The 26,697-nt window shown below is 30.7% G+C and overlaps 1 protein-coding gene and 1 long non-coding RNA gene across 2 annotated transcripts; both read right to left on the bottom strand.

Moving 5' to 3' along the window:
* Positions 1 to 2,650: 2,650 nt before the first annotated feature.
* LOC145269613 (uncharacterized) lies at positions 2,651 to 4,500 on the bottom strand. Its single transcript, XM_080125341.1, has one exon. It carries the CDS (start codon positions 4,404 to 4,406, stop codon positions 2,853 to 2,855), a length of 1,554 nt encoding a protein of 517 aa, XP_079981467.1. The 5' UTR covers positions 4,407 to 4,500; the 3' UTR covers positions 2,651 to 2,852.
* Positions 4,501 to 4,935: 435 nt separating this feature from the next.
* On the bottom strand, positions 4,936 to 26,047 carry LOC145269086 (uncharacterized). The gene is made up of 3 exons (XR_013864947.1): positions 25,957 to 26,047; positions 18,321 to 18,380; positions 4,936 to 5,445 (listed from the first exon to the last, which is right to left on the bottom strand). It is a non-coding gene; the product is annotated as an uncharacterized LOC145269086 (long non-coding RNA).
* Between the last annotated feature and the right edge of the window lie 650 nt (positions 26,048 to 26,697).

Raw genomic sequence — 26,697 nt, 5'->3', positions numbered from 1 at the left:
GAGTATCCAGTATTGTGCTGTTACTTGAAGGTGCACCATTCCTCATAAAAGCACCATTACATATAAAAGTTAATGTGGGTCTACCATAGAAAAGAGACCTTTTTTTAATTATTTTGTCAGGGTATACTTCTACAGAAAAGTATTCTCACGTAAGGTTATTCGGACAAACACTGGTACAGACCTCAGACACTCAAGTAAAGTTCAATCCTATAGTGTCTAGTAAGCAGTACTTTTCTCCCTTTTTTCATTTTTCTTCTAGGGGTGGGAAATCCAACCAGATATCTAACATTTACCCCTATTTTAGTGAGTTGCTTTTAAGATTCTAGTCGTCTCTTTCATTGCAATCATTTGTATTTCACTTATCCTTGGTATAATTGCTAAAGTTCTTTTTCTCTTTGTTTTAATTTACTTCAGTCAAAGTTCTCAGAAATCAAGCAGCAAACAACCGGAAGTCTATATTAAGATACATAGATATTCAAATGTTCCATTTAAGTTCTTTATCTCTCAAGCACTGAGTTAGTAAAGAAATTGAGAACATAATTTTCTTCTCACCAATTAACCCTTTTTATACATTGTAGTATATCTTTCATTTTGGTCTCTTGGTCTTACTGTATTCCAAGACAAGAATTTACCTAGTCTAGTGGAGTATCCAGCTTCGTTCTATTACTTGAGGTAACACCACTTGGAGAAGGTGCACCATTCCTCGTAAAAGCTAATGTGGGTTAGCCATCATGAGATATATTTGGGCAGCAAATACTATGTGATTTTCAATATTTGGTCAGGGTTTACTTCTATGAGAATAGTATTCTCATGCCAGGTTGTTCTTTTTTGTTGTCTACAAGGTGGTTACTCTTATAAAGGCCCAGAGGCCACTCGGGGATAAGGGTTATTGCATGTAAAGTATGTTAGTGTTGAGATTTGATAAAATATCTTATTTAAGGGGGCGGTTCATCAGGAATTTGTTTATGTTGGAGTTGAAGACATCCAGGTTGTAGTCAGGAGGGAAACAGGCAGACAGGACAGAGTTCCACAGGTGTCCACTTCTAAGAAAGAAGCTTTGTTCATGGAATCAATGTTTCGGTTTTGGCACAGATAAAGAGTGGGGAAAATTTTTGACAGTGGTTTCAGCTAGATGGGTGTTTTTCATAAAGATTGGCGAGGGGGGACCAGGGATTGGAGCTCAGACGAGCACTTTCCATGGAAGTAACGATAAAACAAAGCCATGCTCGCAACGTCTCTTCTGTGTGAGAGAGATTGCAGGGAAGAGAAAAGGGCATCCCCCACTAAGCCATAAAACCTATTTTGTACTCTGTCAAGGCAGGATAGTGTTTTTTTCAGCTCCTGCACAGGTGTGGCAACAGTACTCCATCCTTGGACGTACTTGGCTTTTATATAGATAGAGAATTGCTCAGTAGTGAGATATCTTCTGGAGCGGATGAAGGATGCCACCATTTTTCCAGTTACCTTGGCATTAGACTTGATGTAGGTGTTCCATTTCAGGTCAGGAGCAAAGATCAGGCCCAGAAGCTTTTCAAAACATGGTGCTTCCCCTAGTCGAGAGCCATTCAATTCAATTGATGCCAGATGGGAATCAGAGCGTTGATGATGTAAAGATAGGAGCTTGGTTTTAGATGCATTAAAGGTAACCAGCCACCTCTTCCCCCAGTGTAACACACGCTCGAGGTCAGAGGAGAGATAACTTTGTCATTAACAGCCTTTGATGTGCTGCTATAGATGGTCGTGTCATCAGCATAGATGTTACCGAATGATTTAAGTATGTGTTTTGGTCTGTTCTGACAAACCACTGTATAGAGAGACCTTAGAAGGCATTCAAGTTCTCTACTGTCGCATAGGAATGGTCAAATAATGTTTATTTGTAAATAAAGACCAACATCCCTCACAAAATATGGTTTCTCTCTTTTTATTTTCATTTTTCTTCATCTTTTTCTTCTAGGAGTGGGACATCCAAGCAGATGTCTAACATTCACCCCTATTTTAGCGAGTCCAACCAAGAGATCTTTTCAGGATTCTAGCCGTCCCTTTCAGTGCAATCGTTTGTATTTCACTTGCACTTCATTCACCGGGTATGCTTGCTATGTACTTTTTAAAGTTCTTTTTCATAAGCCCAGTTGCTCCTATGATGATTGGGATAATTGAAACCTCTTTAAATTTCCAATTTCGTTTCATATCATACATAAGTTCTTGATACTTTGTTATATTTTCCCTCTCAGCTCTGTTAAGCCCTGTATCATTGGGTACACTGACCTTTATTATGGTCGCTTTTTCGTTTGCTCTGTCCCAAATCACTATATCAGGTTTAACAGCTGCGTTTTCTATATATGTACCAGTAGGGATTATGTAGTCATAGTGAATGGTGTAGCTGTCATTCCTAACTGTTCGTTTGGGTATATGTTCCCAGGATTTTTTTGCTACACTGGACGTTTGGTTTCTTACATATCTTCTAATGAAGGTATTTGCAAACTCCATTATGGCGATTTTTGTTTTTGTATTTTACTTCAGTAAGTTTTAAGAGATCAAGGGGCTCCTTCCTGGAGCTAACACTTGATTCCGTTATGATTTAAATTTATACCCAGGGCTCTTTTAAGAATAGATACTGTTCCCTTTATGACTGCTATCTCTATTACAGGGATTGCTTCTAAGTATTTATGAAGATTCTTTTTTATTACGCCAGTTGCTCCTATCACAACCAGTATAATGTTTATGTGTTCGCATATGAATGGCCAAGTAATGTTTACTTTGGTAAGCAACACATTCACAAGAATATGGTTTCTCACCAGTATGTATTTGCCTTTGGCTATACATTGTTTCCTTGTAACAGAAGAGCCAAATACTTAAGAATATTGTTTCTCCCCAGTATGTGTCCACAGATGTTTCAACATCTGTTCTTTCTTTGTAAAGGAAGAGTCACATACTTTACAAGAAAATCGTTTTTCTCCAGTATGTTTTCTGATATGGTTTAACAGATATCGTCCCTCAGTAAAAGAAAGACCACATATTTCACAAGAATATGGTTTCTCTCCAGTATGCTTTCGCATATGAATGACCAAGGTATGTTTTCTTGTAAAAGTACAGTCACATATATCACAAAAATATGGTTTCTCTCCAGTATGTGTTCGCCTATGTCGAAAGATACTTATTTTATGTGCAAAAGAACAGCCACACACTTCACAAGAATATGGTTTTTCTCCTGTATGTGTTCGCATGTGAATGACCAGGTCGTGTTTCTTTGCAAAAGAAGAGCCACATACTTCACAAGAATATGGTTTTTCTCCAGTATGTGTCCGCATATGTTGCAACACGTGTTGTTTTTGTGTAAAAGAAGAACCACATACTTCACAAGAATATGGTTTCTCTCCAGTATGTGTTCGCATATGAATGGCCAAATATTGCTTACTTTTAAAAGAGGAGACACATACTTCACAAAAATATTGCTTCTCTCCAGTGTGTGTTCTCATATGTTTCAACATTTGTTGTTTTCGTGTAAAACAAGATTCACATATTTCACAAGAATATGGTTTCTCTTTATTATGTGTCCGCATATGTTTCAGCATTTGTTGTTTACGTGCAAAAGAGGAGCCACATACTTCACAAGAATATGGTTTCTCTCCAGTATGTGTTCGCATATGAATGACTAAATGATGTTTAGTTATGAAAGAAGAACCACATACTTCACAAGTATATGGTTTCTCCCCAGTATGTGTTCTCATATGTCTAAACATACTTGATTTATATCTAAATGGAGAGCCACATATGTCACAAGAATATGGTTTATCACCAGTATGTATCCGCATATGAACGACCAAGTCGTGCTTCTGTGTAAAAGAAGAGCCACATGCTTCACAAGAGTAGGGTTTCTCTCCAGTATGGGTCCACATATGTTGCAACATTTGTTGTTTTCGTGTGAAAGAAGAGCCACATTCTTCACAAGAATATGGTTTCTCTCCAGTATGTGTTCGTATATGAATAGCCAAATAATGGTTACTTGCAAAAGAGGAGCCACACACTTCACAAGAATAGGGTTTCTCTCCAGTATGTGTCCACATATGTTTCAACATTTGATGTTTCTGTGTAAAAGAAGTGCCACATACTTCACAAGGATATGGTTTTTCTCCAGTGTGTGTTCGCATATGAATAACCAAGTCATGTTTTCTTGCAAAAGAAGAGCCACATACTTCACAAGAATATGGTTTCTCTCCAGTATGTGTTCGTATATGAATGGCCAAATGATGCCTACTTCTACAAGAAGTGCTGCATACTTCACAAGAATATGGTTTCTTTTCAGTATGTGTTTGTATATGAAGTGCTAATTTGCTTTTACTTGTAAAAGAAGAGTCACATACTTCACAAAAATAAGGGTTTTCTCCGATATCGGATGTAGTTTTCATTTTCAAAAGTATCAAATTTACAATGTTTTTGTTTAATTAGTTTCTTTATATTTTCCTATATCAGAAGAAACAGAATGAATGAGAACGATTTCTGTTTAAGATTTATGGGTCAAAATTTTTATGTTTACAATTCTTTTTGGTAATGTTTAAATAAAAATATTTGTACGTTTGATATATAATTTATGATATATATATGAAAATTGTGTGCACAAATATCTATATTTTTTTTTATTAGCAGTATGTCCTTTTTAATAATTTTACGGCTGAAATACTGCATTTATTAAAAGGCTCATAAGTGTATTAGTCATATGCACCCAAAAGTGCATTTGTGGTAATTATACCAACGAGTGTTCCAAATATATTGCGCATGTAAGCTTTTTACAATGTTAGACATTAAATAAATACATATTGATGAATATTGAATATATTTGATAGATTAAGTAAATGTTTGTAAATGTAATTGTTTTAGTGAAAATATTTTTCAATTTAAGTGACATGTATATATATATATATATATATATATATATATATATATAGAGAGAGAGAGAGAGAGAGAGAGAAAGAGAGAGATAAAATGTATGCTTCTCTATGTGTTAGCTAACTCAAAAACCAAAAGAATCCACATCAAATCAATATGCAAGATAGATTGATTGATAAATACTTAACGTGATAGATCCAGTGAATATTTATCCATTTTGTAAGATGATATTGAGACCTTACATATTAACAAATTGTGTATAAATTCTCACAATTTGATTATATATAAATCATGTTCTGTGTGTTTTATTGTACTGGTCACAGATTATGAAAATGTTTATGAGCCCATAAGTCATGCATTGCGATAATTATTTCAACTAATATCATATTTAATAAAACTAAGAATAGAAGAAATACATACTCAGTTGTCAGGATATTTTCAATATATTTTCATAAAATTCTATTTAATAAAAGAAAAACACATATAGTTCAGAAGAATAATTTTTCTTGTTCTCCGGCTTTTAATTTGGTTCGAGTTGCATTGTATTGATTGCTGGATATTCTGCAAAATGAAATGAAAACAAAATACTAAGATATTTAGATGAATACACGGTTACTTTTTAAATGGATCAATTAGAGATATACGTTTGCATTGCGAGCTAAATGCACAATTTTATAATTATGAACAATTTTTAAGAAGTCCACAAATTCATTTTTGATTAAAGTAAAAATATATTCGTAATATCTTTTGGTGGTCCATATATTTACATGTACTAAATAAGTTTTTTATTCTTTGAAAAGGATTTTCAATTCAATCTAAAATGCAGGTTTTTTTTTTTTTTACACAGTGATCACCACTTATCAAGGCCCGGAAGCCACTCAGGGATAAGGGTTATTGCAAGTACATCACGTTAGTGAGGAGATTTTATGAAGTGTTTAATTAGGGGGGCGGTTCATTAGGAATTTGTTAACATTAGACTTGAAGAAATCCAAGTTGTAGTCCGGAGGGAAGCAGGCAGACGGAACAGAGTTCCACAGGCGTGCAGTTCTAAGAAAGAAGCTTTGCTCATGAAATCCGCGTTTTGATTTAGGCACAGATATAGAGTGGGGGAAATTTTTCACAGTGGATTCAGCTAGACGGGTGATTTTCGTGAAAGTTTGGCGAGGGGGGACCAGGGATTGGAGTTCAGACGAGCACCTGCCATGAAAATAACGATAAAACAAGGATAGGCTCGCAACGTCTCTTCTGTGGGAGAGGGGTTGCAGGGTAGAGAAAAGGGCATCCCCCACTAAACCACAAAGTCTATTTTGTACTCTGTCAAGGCATGATAGGCTGTTTTTGGCAGCTCCTGCCCAGATATGGCAACAGTATTCCATCCTTGGCCGTACTTGGCTTTTATATAGATAGAGAATTGAATCAGTAGTGAGATATCTTCTGGAGCGGTAGAAGGATCCCACCATCTTTCCTGCGACCTTGGCAACAGACTTGATGTACGTGTTCCATTTCAGATCAGGAGTAAAGGTCAAACCCAGAAGCTTGTCAAAACACGGGGCCTCACCCAGACGAGAGCCATCAATCACAATTGAGTCCAGCTGGGGATCAGAGGTTTTTTTTAAAAGAAACAATGAACACGTCTAAAATTTATGTAACAGTTTTAACTGTATAAAAATTAACATTAAATGGAAGGTTAAAATTGTTATAAACCGTCATTATTGATGAGAAATGTTTTTGCATACTTTAATAAAATATTAAAGAAACTTAAGTTTATATAATTTTATATTTTATAAAAAATAAATGATTCTTTTGGAAGAAGCAACTATATTGTATTCATATCTTCATTTTGTAAGACTTTTGACTTGTCTCTCAATGCTTGAAATAAATGCAACAATTTTTCCAATGCTTTTGTATTATTCAGAAGGATATGATTTCTCTTGTTTTCCATGCAGAAAATTTAATCTTTTTCATAGATATAAAACTAAATACCCACAAAAGCTTCATCAATAATTTTCAAAATACGGAAATTTGTTTACAATTTACATAATTTTATAGTTTATATAAAATTAATGATTCTTTTGGAAGAAGCAACTATATTGTATTAATGTCTTTATTTTGTAAGACTTTTGACCTGTGTTTCTCAATGCATGAAATAAATATAATTTTTCCGATGATTTTGGTTCAAAAATGCAAATAAATGGTTTTAATATATAATTATTGAAAATTCTAAAAAATATTAGGAATGTATAAATCACCTTTTTCACAGATAAAATAGAAGTAGTTTATATGCATGTAATAAATCTGTCAATTCTTTTCCCATGCTTTTTTTAACTTTTTTGATATTTGTTATATTTCATTAGTGTATTCCTGTACTAAATAAAGTTTATATATTCGCTTTTTTCTCTGAAAATGATTTTCAGTTGAACGAAAAATTAATAAGAATGATTTTTAAGAAACAAGGAAGACATTTTAAAATCTGTATAAGTTTTTTATACTTTAATAAAATATTAAAGAAATATGAGTTATAATATGTGTATTTTTATGACTTTATTGTTGAATATATAATAATGTAACATTCTAAGAAATCACCATTATTTCTCAAAAATGGTTGATATGCCCTAAAACATAACCAAATAAAAATCATTAACTTTTTCCACAGAAAAAATAGACATATCTAATATGCATGTAATAAATCTAGCAATTCCTTTCCCATGCGTTTTTAAAAACTTTTTCATATGTCATAATATATTTAATTAGTTAATATATTTTTTTTCTTTGAAAATGATTTTCACTTAAATGAAGAATGTTTTTGTGAAGAAACAATGAAGACATTTTAAAATTTATATAAGTGTTATCATATATATTAAAGAAACATAAGTTAAGATATTTGTATTTTTATGACTTGATTACTTTATTAAAGTTAGTTTTATTTATACACATATACAAGTAAAATATAAAAGTAGAACCTGCTGAACCACTATTGTTATTCTTAGCGCTCCTTCACAATATTGACCAGGAGAATATGTTGGACTTTATTAAAGCAAGCTGTTCTAATGATTACTCGTACCGTTGCAATGTAAACATATAGTAGAAGTAATGTTGTAATTTATAAACTGATAATTATGAAAAGCCTACATAGCTTGGATCTCCTGATGAAAATAGAAGCAATAAAAGCAGATTCTTTACCTCTAAGTAAGAGGAAATACAATTTAGTAAATAAACAGTTTCAAGATCCATGGCATGAAACAAGCTGAACAATAATCTATATTAACAGAGAACATTTTAATAAAAGCAATACATTATTGTAGATCGCTTTGTATGATAAACTAAGCCTGGCAATTCTTTTCCCATTCTTTTTCCAAATTTTTGATATATGTTATCTTTCATTCTTTATATATTGCACCTGTTTTAAATAAAGTTTTTTTAATAGTTTTCACTTCAGTCAAAATGAATAAAAATGTTTGGAAGAAACAATGAATACGTCTAAAATATATTTCACAGTTTTATCTGTATAAACATAACATTAAATGGAAGGTTAAAAATGTAATAAACCATCATTATTGATGAGAAATATTTTTGCATAATTTAATAAAATATTAAAGAAACGTAATTTGTATTCGCATGACTTGATTACTTATACAAATATAAAAGTTGATTATCATTTTATATCATATATTTCGTTTAGATGAATTCGTCTAAAATGAATACTTTTAGATATATGTTATATTTCATTAGTTTATATATTTACCTGTATTAAAAAATTTTTTTTATTGATTTTCACTTTACTCAAAATGAATAAAAATGTTTTGAAGAAATAATGAATATGTCTAAAATGAATACTTTTTGATATATGTTATATTTCATTAGTTTATATATTTACCTGTATTAAATAAATTTTTTTATTGATTTTCACTTTACTCAAAATGAATAAAAATGTTTTGAAGAAACAATGAATTCGTCTAAAATGAATACTTTTTGATATATGTTATATTTCATTAGTTTATATATTTACCTGTATTAAAAAATTTTTTTTTATTGATTTTCACTTTACTCAAAATGAATAAAAATGTTTTGAAGAAACAATGAATTCGTCTAAAATTAATACTTTTTGATATATGTTATATTTCATTAGTTTATATATTTATCTGTATTAAATAAATTTTTTTATTGATTTTCACTTTACTCAAAATGAATAAAAATGTTTCGAAGAAACAATGAATATGTCTAAAATGAATACTTTTTGATATATGTTATATTTCATTATTTTATATATTTACCTGTATTAAATAAAAATTTTTATTGATTTTCACTTTACTCAAAATGAATAAAAATGTTTCGAAGAAACAATGAATATGTCTAAAATGAATACTTTTTGATGTTATATTTCATTAGTTTATATATTTACCTGTATTAAATAAATTTTTTTATTGATTTTCACTTTACTCAAAATGAATAAAAATGTTTTGAAGAAACAATGAATGTCTAAAATGAATACTTTTTGATATATGTTATATTTCATTAGTTTATATATTTACCTGTATTAAAAAATTTTTTTTATTGATTTTCACTTTACTCAAAATGAATAAAAATGTTTTGAACAATGAATATGTCTAAAATGAATACTTTTTGATATATGTTATATTTCATTAGTTTATATATTTATCTGTATTAAATAAATTTTTTTATTGATTTTCACTTTACTCAAAATGAATAAAAATGTTTTGAAGAAACAATGAATATGTCTAAAATGAATACTTTTTGATGTTATATTTCATTAGTTTATATATTTACCTGTATTAAATAAATTTTTTTATTGATTTTCACTTTACTCAAAATGAATAAAAATGTTTTGAAGAAACAATGAATATGTCTAAAATGAATACTTTTTGATATATGTTATATTTCATTATTTTATATATTTACCTGTATTAAATAAAAAAATTATTGATTTTCACTTTACTCAAAATGAATAAAAATGTTTTGAAGAAACAATGAATACGTGTAAAATATATTTCACATAAAATAACATTATGTGGAAGGTTAAAATTGTAATAAACCGATGAGAAATATTTTTGCATATTATTAAAGAAACACAAGTTATATTATTTGTATTTCCATGACTAGATTACTTTATTAAATTTAGTTTTACTTATACACATATACAAGATGATTATCATTTAATATTATATATTTAGTTTAGAAAATAATTTTATTATGAAAATAAGTTTTCGTGTAATTGCCATCAAAAATAAATCTGGTGACTCGGTTTTTTAAATTTTATACACGCTCACTGCAACAAATTGTAAGAGACAAAACCTATTAGCATAGGATTATTTGTGTCATCTATAGTGGCTATGGTATCTGTAATAAATATAGGATGTTTTCCCCTATAAAAACAATTGTAATTAAAAACACATAAAGCTTAGTAATGTGAACAAATATCAATATCTTTAATTGAATGGATTGCTAAGCATGTGTGATAGTTATACTTGATGAAGAAAATTGACCGTTGGTCTCCATACATATGTTCATGGGCTGCAAGTAGTAAACTGAGAAATAATAGAGATTTGCCTTTAAACTAATCTTTCTGAACACTTGTTACACTTTCAATGAACTGCTCCAAAAGGGGGTTTTGAGATTGGATGTCCTAAACATAATTCCCAGAAGGAAGGTGTATTTTCTCTTGAAACACTTAATATATATCATCCACTACTCTCCAAGTATCTAGTAACATACTGCACAGTTACAAATCTGAAGAATTCTAACAGCATTAACAGTAAACTACAGGAGTTTCAAAAATGTTACTGAGAGCTTGTGTGTCTGACTACTCACAAAAGGATAATAAAATATTCAGTAATTTAAAAGACTTACATATTTTATGGCCTGTCAATGCAGCATTGTTGTACACTGACTACCCTCCTGCAGAGATTAAACAATATTGTTGACAATTGGGGTTTCTATGGCGTTCTTTCATTAAATTCAGTATTAATTACCGAGTTCAACAGGAAGATTCCAAACTTCAGGATACACTTAAAGAACGTTGAAGGTAATTCTCACTTGACGTTGTGAAAATACTCTAAATGAGAATAGTATTTCTAAAAATAGAAATAAATATAAAATATCAATTCCTATCTCAAAAAATTCAGAAATATAACAAAATTATTATTTTTTACTTATTAAAACTTTATTGGTTCCATCTTTTTCTTTTCAAAAATATTACGGACAGCATTAATTTCTGAGCAGAACATTCAGAAACTTTGTTGTGTTCAAATTTATTGATCTTACAAACATTTACAATTCAAAAAATAAAAATAAAAATCACACAAATTAATTGACCTTACAAAAATCTATAAATCCAAAAAAATAAAAACACAATTTAAATTATTATTAAACAAATAAGGAAGACTAATTATTTAGAAATTAAAATAAGTAACTTTTATTTAAAAAAAAACTATTTAAACATTAAGCAGTCTGTTTTTTTTAAGTTAACAAAATATGCTTGAGCATTTGGGCTATGGGTATATGCAGTTCAGATTTACTAATAAATAAGTCTGTAAAATTATAAATAAAATTTTAATACAAGATTTGGGGAATAATGTTAAAACTGTATTCATAAAATGTCTAGTATAAAGATGTTATAGGAATTAATTACTACAGTATTACTAAAAATATTTCATATAATCAAGTCATTCTTTGACAAAAGAATGATCCAGGGTGTTGTTGACCATATATATAAACAACATGACATTAATGCAAGTGTGCCCCAAGCATTGATCCTTGGATATTTATTTTTTCAGATTTATATAAATGAATTCTCTGATGGAATTGAGTCTTAGATGAATATTTTCTGATTATGTCATGTTCTCTTTTCTGAATGTGAACAAAACAAATGCACACATATCCAAGACAATAGTCGACTCCTAAAGGAGGGCCTCCAATTTGTCGTGGAATGAAACCAAAAGTGGATAAAATTTGTTGCTACTAAGAGAAGCTACATTCCTTTAAAAATTATGCGAAACTTTTTCAACAAGCAATTATCATTACTAATAGCAGCATGCCTGAATATCAATAATTCACTCTACTTAAAATCAATTTAACATGAAATTGAATCAATTTAACATAAAATAGAATCAATTTGACATGAAATTGAATAATTAGACATGAAATTGAATCAATTTGACATGAAATTGAATCAATTTGACATGAAATTGTATCAATTTGACATGCAATTGAATCAATTTGACATCAAATTGAATCTTATATTTGCCAGAGTTAGATCTCTTTTATTGTGCTAGAAAGAATCTTACATTTGCCAGCATGCTATATATGTACAAAACTATTAAAATAGTATACAAAACCTAATAAATTTGCAACACTGAATTTTCACTAGCTAAGGATTACATAAACGCAAGTGGAAAAATCCAAACAAAGTTTAACTTTTTAAGAAATATAGTATTATGTAATCTAAAAATGTTTTTACAGCATTCATTTGCACTGATGTAATAATTTGCGCTAACTTTTAACTTCGATGTATTGTCTTTATTACCAATCACTCAGCTCGTGGTGCTTGCAAAGTAATGCAAACATGTATGCATGATCATTAAAGATCACTTTCATATCTCAACTTCATGCCTAGATTGGCACTTCATACATGGCCATATGTAACTAGCCCTCCATTCACAGCAAGTCATAACTAATCCTTCATTCACAGCCAAATTTGAACTAGCCTAGCAGATCCGGCTAAATATTACAACCCCCTCTGTATTCCTGTTAATATTAAAGCACACAAAAGATAAAATTCAAAAGTCTGATTCTCAAGTCATAACATATCGCTAAAACCTGAAGACTTCAACTTTCAAAGTTTGCCTCTCAAATCATATAACACAATGGTGCAAAATTCTCTCTTTTTACTTTGCTGAACACCTGACATGGTCCCAACTAATTGCATCAACTTTACTTTCCACCGATATAGTTTGTAACCTAAAGAAAAGCTTATAGCACTCCTTTTCATTGCTGTCATAATTTACTTTGAGGTTTTCTCTCAGCTACCAAACATTTGAATTGCTGCCCTACCCTATTAGTGTTGAAATTTTTAATAAAGAAATAATTTTATTTATTTTTTATTGACACGCATTCAACATCTCGACATTTGGGGAAAGGAACACACTCCTTGACCGGCCTTTGCAGGTCGCTTCCATCATCATCGTTATAGTTCCCTTTCTAGCAGTTGGCTACACTCCTAGAGGGGGAGGAGGAGGAGGAGGAAAGGGCTTTTGCCCGTTTCCATCAGTTCAAATCTAGTCGAGAAAGAAGGAGGCTGACTTCGGTTCCGTCAAAAAAGGATTTTTAACGTCAAATTCTTACGTTTTTTTCTCTCCTCCTTTGGAGAAAGACGTTTGTTTAGAACTCAATTGGGTGATACTTAACTTGTGATGTTATTTTATTCTCAGCCATTAAAAGAAAACAAGGACTTACGACTGGAAAATTATTATCAGTTATTAAAAGACAAACAAGAGTCTTACAACGGGTAAATTATTATTCTCAAAGGATTAACAAAGGAAACAGCCATGTGTTGAGTTCTTTTCTGTAAAGAACAAAAAATAATTTCGCCGACGAGACAAGCAGAATATCGCCCCTAGAAAGAAAATCCCCTCTTTATTCTAGGAACTTTAAAGATTATTCAACTGAAGTTTCCTTCAGAAAGGAAATCTTCCATAATACAAGAATTTACCCCGTATTTGTACAGATAAAGCCTAGCAAAGCGGCTTTATGGTCTTCTGTTTCTCCCCTTTGAATTAAAAGTTACCTGAGCCTTCACAAAGGAAAATTATTTTCTTTCTTACATTTAAGGTCAAAGAAACATTTTGTTTGTTATTCCTTTCGGAAAAGAAAAAAAACATTTTATGGAAAGACTGAACATTTTGTTAAAAGACTGAATTTAAAAAAGGACTGTTTTCTGTTTTTTTTGTTTTCTTTCAGTCTTTCTTACAAGTAAGAATTATCGTCTCTTTTGTATTATTTTTTTTTCATATTTTAAATGTTTCTTAGGGAAATTGTTTGGGAAACAAAGGCAATTGATAACTTTTTGTTTTAATAAATTTGGATCATTTTAAATTCATTCGGGTTTGCATTTCTTTTGCTCATTTCCACTAGTTGCTCTTTTCTGAGAAATTTGCCATAAATGCTTTTTTTTTCCTTTCATTTTTGTTACCATGAAAAATGGATTTTCTTTACGGTTTCATGAATAACTTTGCTTTACAATCAGAAATTAAGTTATCAAGCACAAAATCTTGTTGATGAAAATCTGAGCCAAGTCTTTGTGGAAATATCTTTATATCGTTATCAATTGTAAGCAAATTTGTTAGTAAATGCAATACTGCGTGTGACCATGCCTCTGCAAATTGTAATCTCGGGAAGACGAGTAAAGACGGTTGTTTGCCATAAATGCTTTTTTTCCTTTCATTTTTGTTACCATGAAAAATGGATTTTGGTGATGGACCCAAAATTCCGTCAATTTGTCCTTCTTAATGAAGCCCCTTCTTTCATATGCAAATTAATGGATTTATATTTTTAAAGAATATATCTAAAACAAATTAACTAAGTAAAATATTACTCATTAAATGTCAAATATATTTTCGAATCAAACATTTCTGCACCATTTCAATATGTAACTTACAATGTATGTTTTTATTTTCTTACAAACACATAACATCATTTTATCTATTGTAGTTTAGTTTTGTATTGTTCTTTCATGAGAAAACGAAGCTTACCTATGTTTTGAATTAACATGTGAAATATTATTTTGTCCTAAATTGGTTTGTTCTTTTAGACAAATAATTCACAAATATTAACTAGTCTTAACTTCTCTGCATGCTTTTCAAGTTTCTATTTTTTTAAGCGAATAAACATTTAAAAATATTTTCTATTAATAAATTGTCCCTTTCTTATTCTTTACTTTAACATGTTTTGAAAGAACCCATAGCATAACGGATACTATACAGAGATTAAATAGTGGGTTCTATTTGAAAATTAGATTTCCAAGTTGAACCGTAAGGTTCCAAAGTTGAAGGTAAGATCTTCAGATGTTGTGAAAATAATACTCAAAATGAGAGCAGTATTCCTAAAAATATAAATATAAATTATCAATCCTTATCTCAAAAATTCAGAAATATAACGCTATTTGTAGTACAAATATATTCCATTTCAGATTATTTTTTCTTCTATCTAATTCAAACTTTCATACTTTCATCTTATTTTCTTAAATATGGACAGTATTAATTAATTTCTGAGCAGATTATTCATAAAGTTTTTAACGTTCAAATTAATTGTCATTGCAAAAATCTACATAAAGAAATAAACATACACAATTAAGATAATCAATAAAGTATTAATAAAAGAATAAACATTTTACAAATTGAAATAATTACCTGTTATTTAAAAATATTTGAACCTTAACCAGTATGTTTTCTTTAAAGGTCATGAAGCTCTGCTTGATGATTTCGATAATAGATATAAGCATAAAAGTTGTGGTGTTCAAATAAATTGAGTTTATAAAAATCACTAACCACTGCATCACAATAGATGATATATAAAAGTAATAAAAGCATTAATATATATATATATATATATATATAGATATGCATTAATGTATAGTAATAATTAGTGATAAAAAGGGTGTAGAGTTGAATGTAATAATCAAAGGCGATAAAGAGAGAAGAAAGACAGAGGAAAAAAAGAGATAAAGCGTCCCCGCGCGTTTGTGTGTTGTGCCGTCATACAACTTACCTTCAGATAGGATCTGAGAGAAAGAGAAATTAAAGATGGCAGTCATGGATTTATAAGGTGTAGTCTCGTGGAATCTCACGAGATTTCATCGAACTGTGAACCCCAACACTGACGCCGATAGTTCCAGCACCCCTTCTGAGAGCTCTGATGAAGATGAAGAAGTCCAGCCTGATGGTATAACCGTATGCCCTAATGGTTCTGACACATCTTCTGAGAGCTCCAATGAAGATGAAGTAGTCCAGCCAATTTCCCTTTGTAGGAGTGCCTGCAACAAATGATCGCATCCACCATGCCAAATGTGTAGTCTGGAGACCAGGGGGGGAGTAGAGTTGAATGTAATAATCAAAGAGGAAAGTGCCCCCATGTGTGTGTGTGTGTCGTGCAGTCATACAACTTACCTTTGGGTGGGATCTGAGAGAAAGAGAAATTAAAGATGGCAGCCATGGATTTATAAGGTGTAGTCTCGTGGAATCTCACGAGATCTCATTTTCCACTGCACACATATGCAAATGGAATGGGATCACTTTTCTGATAAAATGTCTGTTGGCAGAGACAGTGGGGAGAGATGTGTTGGAAGTTGAGAGATAAAGTTGTCAGTGACGAATTCTAGCTGGACTTTTGCGTATAGTATTTGGTTTATTTTGTTTTGTTGTTTACCAGCCCATTTAACGTCAAAGTGATATTAACAACTAGAAATAAAATAGGTTTATAGCGCCCAAAAATTCAGACTAGAATTGTCCGCAACGACCTATAGCACAGTGGTTAGAGTACTTGGAAAAATCAATTGTAAAAGATTTCATATCGACCAAAATGTTGTGAAAATCACACTCAAGATGAGAACAGTAGTTCAATGAATCCAAATAATACAGATAACTATTCCTTATCGCATATTCAGAAAGGTCAAAATTTTAATATTGGCAAATATTTAAATCATATATTTTCAAAATATTGACAGTAGAAAAAATATATTCAAATGTGGTGGACATTTTAAGGGCCTTTTTTTGTTCAGAACTTAAGACTGTAAAGCATTCTTTTTTTTTTCTTTTTTGCTATGGAGGATAAATTCTGCACATTTTAATTTTTAAGATGATTTCATATGGTTTTACGACATTGCAAGTCAGACTTAGGGTTAGAGAGATATTAAAGATTAGTTACTTGTTCGAAAAAATTTGACTGTCCTAGAAATGAGGGATCATTTTAATAAGAATTTATATTAAAACATGAAATTAAATTTTTACAGAAACGTCCCTGAGTTCGACAAGATACACCTTTTTTCTTTACTCATGTTCACCCCTTACAAAGCTTATTGTCACTTGGACATATGGGGCTACTATTTTGGGCCATGTCTTGGAAAGATTAACAAGATATTTGTTTATGTTACATTGAAACTTCTGCATATCAGTACAGCCAGGGAAGCAGGCAGCAGGAAGGGAATTCCAAAGTCTAGCTGTTGGAGGGAAGAAAATATTAGAATAGAAAGCTTTCTGGCATTTAGGGACAACAACAGTGAAGGGAGGGAGATCTTATTGTTGGGGATATGTACGTTGAGGGGATACAAGTGAAACAAGTTCATCAGAAGGCATTCCATTAAACTATTTGTAAAACAGGCACAATGATGCAACATTGCAGTGATGAGACAGAGGCTGGAGTTTAGTTGATAAAGTGGAACCGATTAGATTGACAACTCTTTTTTGGACTTTATCTAAGAGGGAGAGATTAGTGGTAGATGCACCAGCCCAGATACAACAACAATACTCAATGCATGGGTGAATGGTGGCTTTGTAAAGGTACAGGATACTCTCAGGCATGAGTAGTCTTTTAGCTCGATAAAGGGAATCCACCTTCCTCGCAGCTGTATTTGTTTCAGTTCATATTGCCTGCAAATATTAGGCTGAAGAGCTTGAAAGTAGAATTCTCAGATAGGGTGCTACTTGTCATGGATATAGGGGGTTGGAGAGGCGTCTTGTAATTGTTAAAGGAGAGCAGCTTAGTTTTACTAGCACCTGAAGAATGTTGGCGGTTACATCGACCAAAAACAGTAGTCCAATGAATCCAAACAATATGAATATAAAAAATTAAATCTTTTAACATGAATGTAACTATAAATCTGATTGTAAAAATAATAATTGAATATCAAATAATATGAAATTAAGATAAAAAAAACTTCTAAATTTTAGATTACCTCGTATAAGTTTGTAATAATAATGAATTAAATCAAAGTGCGAAATGTTAAAATATATTCATAGAATTATTTTATAATGCATTTTAACATAAAACAATTAAATCGCAAGTATTTTTACAAGAATTACTGAATGTTTACAAAACAAAAAAAGAGAAGCTGCTCTATTTTTTTTCTTTTTCTATCACCTCTATTCAACAACAGAATTTAATGATAAACACTGAAAGTTTCTGTTGACAAACTGCATTTAGCACAAATTGATAGGACAGATAAAATTATTCTCAATAAACTTTGTTGTTTACATTGCGAGAAACGTAAGAACAAACACTCAGATGAACCTGGCAGATGGAGTGCAATGCTCATTTGAATGATTATGCTTGTAAAAAAGGATCATCAAAAAAACGTTCAGTTGCTAAAAAGCTGCTCAATTTCTTTGAAAATCTTTGGGTTTTTGCACAGTACGGAAATTGAAACTTACTTGATAAGAAGTGACACTTTTTCACATTCAATTTGAGGAATACTTTTGCAACATATCATTCTGAAAGAATGAGTAAGAGAGTGACACCTTAGTAGGAGTATCAGTTGTTTTCCCTGATCTCTAGCAGAGGGCAGAAAAGAAAAAGCTAAATTTAAAGAAGAGGAATAAAGAGGTAGATGTAGTTATGGAACATATTACCAATAAATTATTAAAAGATCGTTAGCAGAAAATGACGAACAAGAATCTCCTTTGTAGCCTCAGTATTTAAAGCTGTTCATCTTGGCATCTGTTCTTGAAAGAAATAATCTATCCTTATGCCATTTAAAGAGTAAAAATAAGAAAAAAAATGATAGAGACATCATTTCAATGTGTTTGAATATTCTGAAAACGTAGTCAATTTCAGCAGAGCTGATTAAATATTATTCATGGTGTGAACCTGGCAGATGGAGTGCAATGCTCATTTGAATGATTTGAATGCTTGTAAAATTATACTTGTAAAAAAGGATCATCAAAAAAACTTTAAATTGCTAAAAAGCTGCTCAATTTCTTCGAAAATCTTTGTTGTTTTTCTATCAGCTCTTTTTCACAACAGACCTTATTAATAAAAATAATTATTATAAAAATAATTATTAATAAAAAGCACTGAAATAACACTGAAATTTCTGTTGACAAACATTTAGCACAAATGCATAGGACAGATAAAATTATTCTCAATAAACTTAGTTGTTACCATTGCAAGAAACTGGGGCTTACTTAAGAAGTTACAACACATTTTACTATCAGTTTTGCAATGTTCCATAGGAAAACGTTGTTCTTTATGCTAATGTTAGATTTCAGGTGTACTTGTTAGAGTACAGGTCAAGTAAAAAACGTTCTGGAGTCATGAATTCTTTATAACATCTGTTTTACTTGACGGCTTTGACAATATTGAATCTGATATATTTTTCTAATCTGTAAAGGATATACATATATTTGAACTAGACGAGGCTGTAGAATATGGACTGCCAGTGTTATTGAATATCGGAAAAAACTCAAAGGTTTTGATATAAATATTCGATGGTGAATGCATAGTATTGGCCAGAGTAGAGTGGGTAGAGTCAGCATGTAAAAGAAGCAACTTAAAGTCGCAATAGTAGAAACAAGTTTACACTATTTTTCTATTGCACATATTCTAATAGTCACTTCTGGACACATATACCACTCACTAAATAAGGTAGGGAAGCTAGTGCAGTAGACTTTGATATATCCAAAGCCTTTAATGGAGTCGGCAATTAAGGTTTTCTCATAAAAATCAAATCATAGTGTTACTTGGCAAAAAATAAATATAATAAGATTCTTCTTAGACAAGAGAAAAAAAAAATCAGGTTGTCCTCGGTAGATGCATGTCCATACAACATAATATAAACACAAGTGTACCTCAGAGTTGAACCTTTAGATTTTTATTATTCCTGATATCCATAAAAAACTTGATAAAATAGATTTATATATTTGCTGATGGCACCATATATTTTATAGACATGAGAGGAAAACTAATTTACACATGTATGCAATGTACAACACCTCAGAAATTTACTATCAGTCTAGTGGAATGAGGCATAAATAAATGATAACATTTATTGCTGCTGAGACTAAGCTCCTTTCCTTTAACAATTATAAGAAAACTTCTCAGCAACTGATTGTTATGACTAATAGCTGAGTTTTTAGTTCAAACTATCAGCAGAACGTAAATGGGCAACATGAATTGGAACAAATTGATTACTGCAAATGAGGTGGGTTCCATCTACCATGCTAGAAAACTACTCAAACTTGCCAGGATCGTGTATCTCTATAAAGACACGATAAACAAATGAATGGAATGTTTTTGCTACATTTCAGCTGGTGTATCTACCACAAGTCTTTTTATTATAGGCAGAATTCCCAAAAGAATTTCCAATCTAATAATTGACAAACTAGCAACCAAGCTCTAGCCCTTGTCCCATTGCCATTATGTCGCATCCATGTGCCTGTTTTATTATTAATTTAATTAAAAGTGCTCTGATGAACTCACAGTACTTGTGCCCCTTGACATGAATATCCCAACTAACCAAATAGACAGTAGAATCTTACCATAAAGTATATAAGTCTCAAACACGCCAGAAAATTTTCTATAATATGTTGTTACCTCCAACTGCTAAACTTTGAAATTCCCTCCCTCTTTCTTTCTCGACAGTTACTAACATACAGAAATTTAAATATAATGCAACCAGATATCTTGCTGTACAACTCCTTACATAGTGTCTCTATAGACATAAGTATTAACGCCCTACATCCAAGTGGCAATATGTCTTGTTTTGAGTGAATAAGCATAAAAAAGTGAATAAATTACATAGAGGATAATGTGATGGCAAGGGAATAAAGTTAGAATATCAGAAACAATTTAATTAGGGCTGATTTTGCATGTGGTGCAAGACAAAACGTACATTCCATGAACAAAGTTTCTTTCTTAGAAGTGCACACCTGTGGAACTCTCTTCTGTTTGCCTGTTTCCTACCTGACTACAACTTGGATGTCTTCAAGTCCAACATAAACAAATTCCTGATGAACCGCCCTCTTAAGTAAGACACTTTATCAAATCTCCAATACTAATGATTACTATGATACTATCCCATTGATTACTGTACATGCAATAACCCTTATCCCCAGCTGGCTTCCAGCCCTTGATAAATGGTGACTACCATGTAAATAAAAAAAAATCCCTCCAGCTATTCAGTGTAGTACTACATTCATATTTCTCAGCTTCAGTCACAACCACATTCATTACAGGAGCAAGGCAATTATTCGTCTCATTTTGTAATGATAGTGTGGTCATAGAAATGAATTGTTTACTTGATGGGAGTCTTCACAGGCTGTTACATGCTCTCTTTCTTCTGGAAACGCTTGCCACATATTTCTATCAACAAAAATAGACTGAATAACATAGAATCACATATCAGGAGTTCGGTGCACTAATCACTGATATCTGCTTGCTCTTGTATTTTATTTTTAAACCAATACATTTACATTTAATTAGTTATTCAAGATGTGAAAATATAATTGAGTCAAACTTTTTGTTAATCGTTTTTTTTAACATATTTACATTTAAATATAAAATGTATGTGTATGTCAGGATGACTGGCGATCCTGAAGAAGAAATTAAAATTGATGATACCACAGAAGAAGTAGAGAGCAAGGATGATATACACACACACAGACACACAGAAAGTCCATTATTGAGACAATCTAAATTAAATTTTAATCACATCATTACATTTGAAATAATAGTGTGATTAAATTCACCCCATTTAACGTTTGTGAAACATTTCTAACATACCCCTAAACAAACTTCTGTTTACATTAACCGATAGTGGTGTCAAACGTAAAGAGTCCCTTTTAATGATTTGAGGAATTTGTGGAACTAAGCGGCAAATCTACCATATATTAGGTAATTGCGACATCTTCAATATAAAAAAAAATTTTCAAGACACTCAAAAAAAATAAAAAGGAAACTTAAAAACAAAACTAAATCATAAAAACCGAGTAGAGAGATTAATACAGTATCATTCTTCCTTTATATTAGCAATACCAGACACCATAACATTCAGCACTGGACATCAAAATAAAACTTATATAACTGGACTCGCAATAAAATTTACTTTAAAATGGTATTTTAATATTTTTGTTGTGATTTGTATATTCGAAGAAATCATTATTGAAATCAAACTATTAACGAGGAAACCTGTCAGCATAGCATGCTCACTGGCGGTAGATGACAAAGAAGTGATTCACATAAATACTCAAAGCGAAAGTTGTATACATCGATGACGTTTCTAATTGTTTTAGCTAATCATGAAAAAGAATTGTCTTTGCTACACAATTTGAACACAATATGTATGTCTTTCCAGTCAAAAGTTAGAATATCTCCAAGTTAATGCTTTGTATCACAAAGATAAGTAAAAATACAAACTGTGTTCCAATGCTATTTAATAGCAAATATATTCATTTCTTTTGTCATAAAATTTGAAAAGAATTGGATAAAAACTTTTTTATGCTAGAGTTGTTAGAAATATGGTTAGATGCGTGTAAACAGAATTTTTGTGCGTTGTGGCACACACACAAAAAAAAATTGGTAAACACATTTTTGTCAACTTACGAACATACAGTATTCATTTTATTTTTGTCATTATTTAGAAAACAAGTTTTTAATTATGGAAACGAACAGAATATTTAAAACAAAATAAATTGTTTGAGAAAGAATAACCAAAATGCACATTGTTGTTTTTTATTTTGTTGTTCTTCTTCTTGGTTTTCCAGTCACAAATAACACATCTAAAAGTTAACGCTTTGTAATATAACGATAAGTAAAGATAGAAACTGTGTTCAAACACTATTTAATAGCGAATATATTCATTTCTTTTGTCCTAAAATTTGAAAAGAATTGATTAAAACTTTTTTATGCTAGAGTCGTTAGAAATAGTGACACACACATATAAACATAGAATTTTTGTACATCATGGCACAAACAAAAGAATCTGTGGGTTTGTTTTACAATCAACAGAGGTATAAAAAAGTGGTAAAAAAAACAATATATAACAAAATTTTTTACCAAAGCAAGGTTACTCTTTTACCTACCTTGATAAATTTTTGGTATTGTAAATGTTTATTCCATTAAAAAAAAAAGTAGTGTCGAGCGGTACATAAGAACAAGAAAAAAATGGTCACAATGTCTCTTGAAGTCTCAACAATGACTTAAAAATAAAAACAAATTATACAAAATAGTGGTAGAAACTCGCCTGATAATTGCCATAACTTTAAGCTGTTTAAAATGAAATTTAATCATCTTAATTAGTTTAATGAATTGAAAACATTATAATTGTAATCTGTACAAAATTTCCTTTAATTTGATGTGCTACATACAAGCCATATTTTGTTAATAATTTCTTTGAAACATGTTGTGGCTGCCATCTTGGATTTTTCATGGTGTAATGATGACAAACAATAAGCACCATCAGAATAACATTTTGTATGATGATAAAGTCTTACCTCCCATTTTTAAACTGTTTTTTTATGACGCTTCTACTTGAAACCGTTAAAATGAAACTTAATTATGCTAATTAGTATGCTAATTAGTTTAATGTACTTGAAAGCCTAATTCTGATGTGTACAAAATTTCTTTTAACTTGATGTGCTACAAGACATATTTTGTTAATTTCTTTGAATCATGTCATGGTGGCATTTTGGATTTCTGTGTCGCCATTTTGGATTTTTAATGATGTTATAATGGCAAATGATAATGTCCACCAGAATAATACTTCCTATAATGATAAAGCCTTACTTACCATTTTTCTTAGTTGTTTTTATGATGATCTACTTAAAGCTGTTAAAATGAAACTGAAATTAGCATTACAAGTTGATTTTTTTTTTTTTTTTAGATAATTGTTATTTTATCAACTTGCATGAAAAGAGCTGTGTAAAAGATGCTTAAAACCGTTTGAATTATGCAAATACCATCAGTAGTTCAAAAGTTATGAGAATTTTAAATACCAAAATTCATATTTTTCTATGGACATTTTTCTTTAGAAAAAGTGGGCTAAATTATGAACCTGCAAGAAATTCGGTAATTTCGCCACCATTTATTTATTTTTCGAGCCATTCTCATGAAACTTGGCAGTCTTATGTAAAATTGTGTGCTCTTTCTGATTATGCATTCAAATTTGAAGTATCTCTTCAACATAAGCTATGAATTATAAATTCAGATGTACAAATTTCAATTTTTTTTAAACTGGCGCATGGTATCATACAGTGGGTGTCTATTCATGAACAAAACTAAGTATTATAGTTGTATTTAAATATAGCTTTATTGAGAGCAGGCATTTTCTTGCCTCCTCACCAAAGGAAAGCTTAATCTGGGTGCACCCATTGAATGCCTAAAGAGCATTCATGGCCGGTATTTACTACTCCCCTCACAGAAAAAAAAAGAGAAGATATAAATTAATCTAAGAAATAAAACGAATATCGCATTTGAATTTTCCGAAAATTAGTAGTTTTCCGGATATTAAGTAATGTCATTTCTTATGTTATTGCTGGTGGCTATCTTGGTACACACGAGTGCGCAAATGTAACTCCCGAGAAACTATGCACAAACACACGTACCAAGATGGCCACCAGCAATAACATAAGAAATGACATTACTTAATATCCGGAAAGCTACTTCTCTTGCGGAAAATTTAAATGCAATATTGTGAGAATTTTGAATCGGTTGACTTGCTGAGGGTAGGTCGGTGGGGAAGAAAGGAGTGCTGGTAGCTGTGACCAACACAGCCGGTGGTCCGTTAATCAAAGAACCTGAGTGCCTATTCCTTACAAGTTAAATAGACATTCCAGTCACGCGTGAATCTCGTTGACTGAGAGTTGGACTAGATAAAAAGGGGTGGCCGCTCTACTGTTGTTGTAGTAGTTGTTGCTGCCTTTTAGACAAATTACACTTCGACCATCGTTACCCATTTGTTACTTTTACAAGGAAAGACTGCTTGTAAGCAACATCGACATTTCGATGCAAGACTTAAACCGTCTTTTCTTCCCCTCTTCCCCCCACTCGTCAGTATGCGAATTCCGACAATATTCGTTTTCAGCATACTCGAAAACCTTAAAAGAGTCATTTAAAAAAAAAATGTTAAGGTGGGCCCAAGGTAAAAATTTACAAAATGCATCGATGAAATTCTTTATCAAATCGCCTAATTATTATTATTTATATATCTTCAGTTAAAAAAAAACGGGTTTGTTTTACAGATTCGAAAAAAATGGTCTTGACAATTAGTTAAAAATAAATTCAAGTTCACAATATAGTTTATTTAATTGTTAGGTGAAAGTACAGATTAGTTAACAAAACACCCTTCCTTCCCCATGTTAAGAATAGGTTTCTAAATAATAACGTTATTATTTCAGAACGGTAGCATAAGTGCACAAGTACCTTTTATTTGTTATATATTTGTTTTGTTTTTTTACCACTAAAAAACAAACGCATGTACTCAGTACATATGTACTAAAAGTGTTGACAACAAAAAAAAATAGCATTGTTTGGAAATCAAATTTGCAAAAATAACTAATGTAAATAACGCCTACTGAACCTTCATGGTATAATATGTTCAAAATTTCGTCATAATATCTTTAAAAGATCATAGGATAGATGTTTTTTTTTTTTTTAAAGATGTTAGTCTGTAAATTGTGCAAATTTCCCACCATTTTCAGTCACAAACTTATATGCATTTGAATAGGACTGACTTAAAGCAAAATGTTCAGTAAATCACACATTTTTTATACTTTAAATGGGCATAACTCCAGTTCTAGTGGGCCGATTAAAAAAATAAAAAAAATAAAGATATTATTTCTTTGTTTTATGCTCTTTTCAATAATTATTGATTTGAGTTTATTTGATCTAAAGAAAAAAATAGTGTGGTATTGCTATTTATATGCAATCATGGAATGTTGACTCATTTCTCTATTAAAACAAAGGCAATCATAATGGTTTGGACGCAACCAACCCTGTAGTAAAAGAAACAAAATCATAATGTAGTTAAAAAAAAAAAAACCTTCAAAAGCAATAAAATTAATAAATACTTACTTTTTGTTAGGCAATCTGTTTTTAACAAAGAAACGAGTATAAGATGAGGACGAGACGTGTTTAACGGGTGAAAGTCAATACTTTAAGATGGCGACCGAAAAAGCTAGTTCGCAGAAAAGTTTTTTTTTTTTTTTTTCAATTTTTTTTTCGGTTCATTAAATTTCAAAATATTATTGTTAAAAATAATATAAAATATTCATTGTTAAAAATTATTGGCGATCACGCATATTAACTCACTCGAGGCATTTCACGTCATACGATGGTATTGGTATTCAGGTATATTTAAATCTTTATTTACAGACACATTTTAACAGAAATAATAAATATTAAACATATTGAATGTTTTTCACAGACACATATTGAATGTTTTTCACAGAAACAATGAAATTTTCAAATAAATTTGTTGTTTTTAATGATTTGTATGTTTTTAGTTCAAATACCTATGTTTATTTAAAATATTTTTTTAAAGTACGTAAATAAATATATGTACTTGAAAAAAGTTCAGAAATGTTCATTATTATTATTTGATTTAATTACATACAATTTAATAAAAAAATATTCCATTTACGTACGTACGACTTTATATATATATATATATATATATATATATATATATATATATATATATATATATATATATATATATATATATATATAAATGCGTAATTAAATGAAACAAGAAATTGAAACGTAATTAGATGAAATAAATACATTTATATGAAGAAAAAAAATCATAACCAT

Source organism: Euprymna scolopes, chromosome 45 (genome assembly GCF_053919585.1).
Source record: "Euprymna scolopes isolate OS-2025 chromosome 45, ASM5391958v1, whole genome shotgun sequence".
NCBI lineage: Eukaryota > Metazoa > Mollusca > Cephalopoda > Sepiida > Sepiolidae > Euprymna > Euprymna scolopes.
Note: the sequence above shows the minus strand (reverse complement) of the source record. Positions and strands in the feature narration are given on the sequence as shown.

What these genes read in the sequence shown, in the direction of transcription:
- LOC145269613 (XM_080125341.1), bottom strand. Translation starts at nt 4,406, where the DNA reads ATGAAAACTACATCCGATATCGGAGAAAACCCTTATTTTTGTGAAGTA.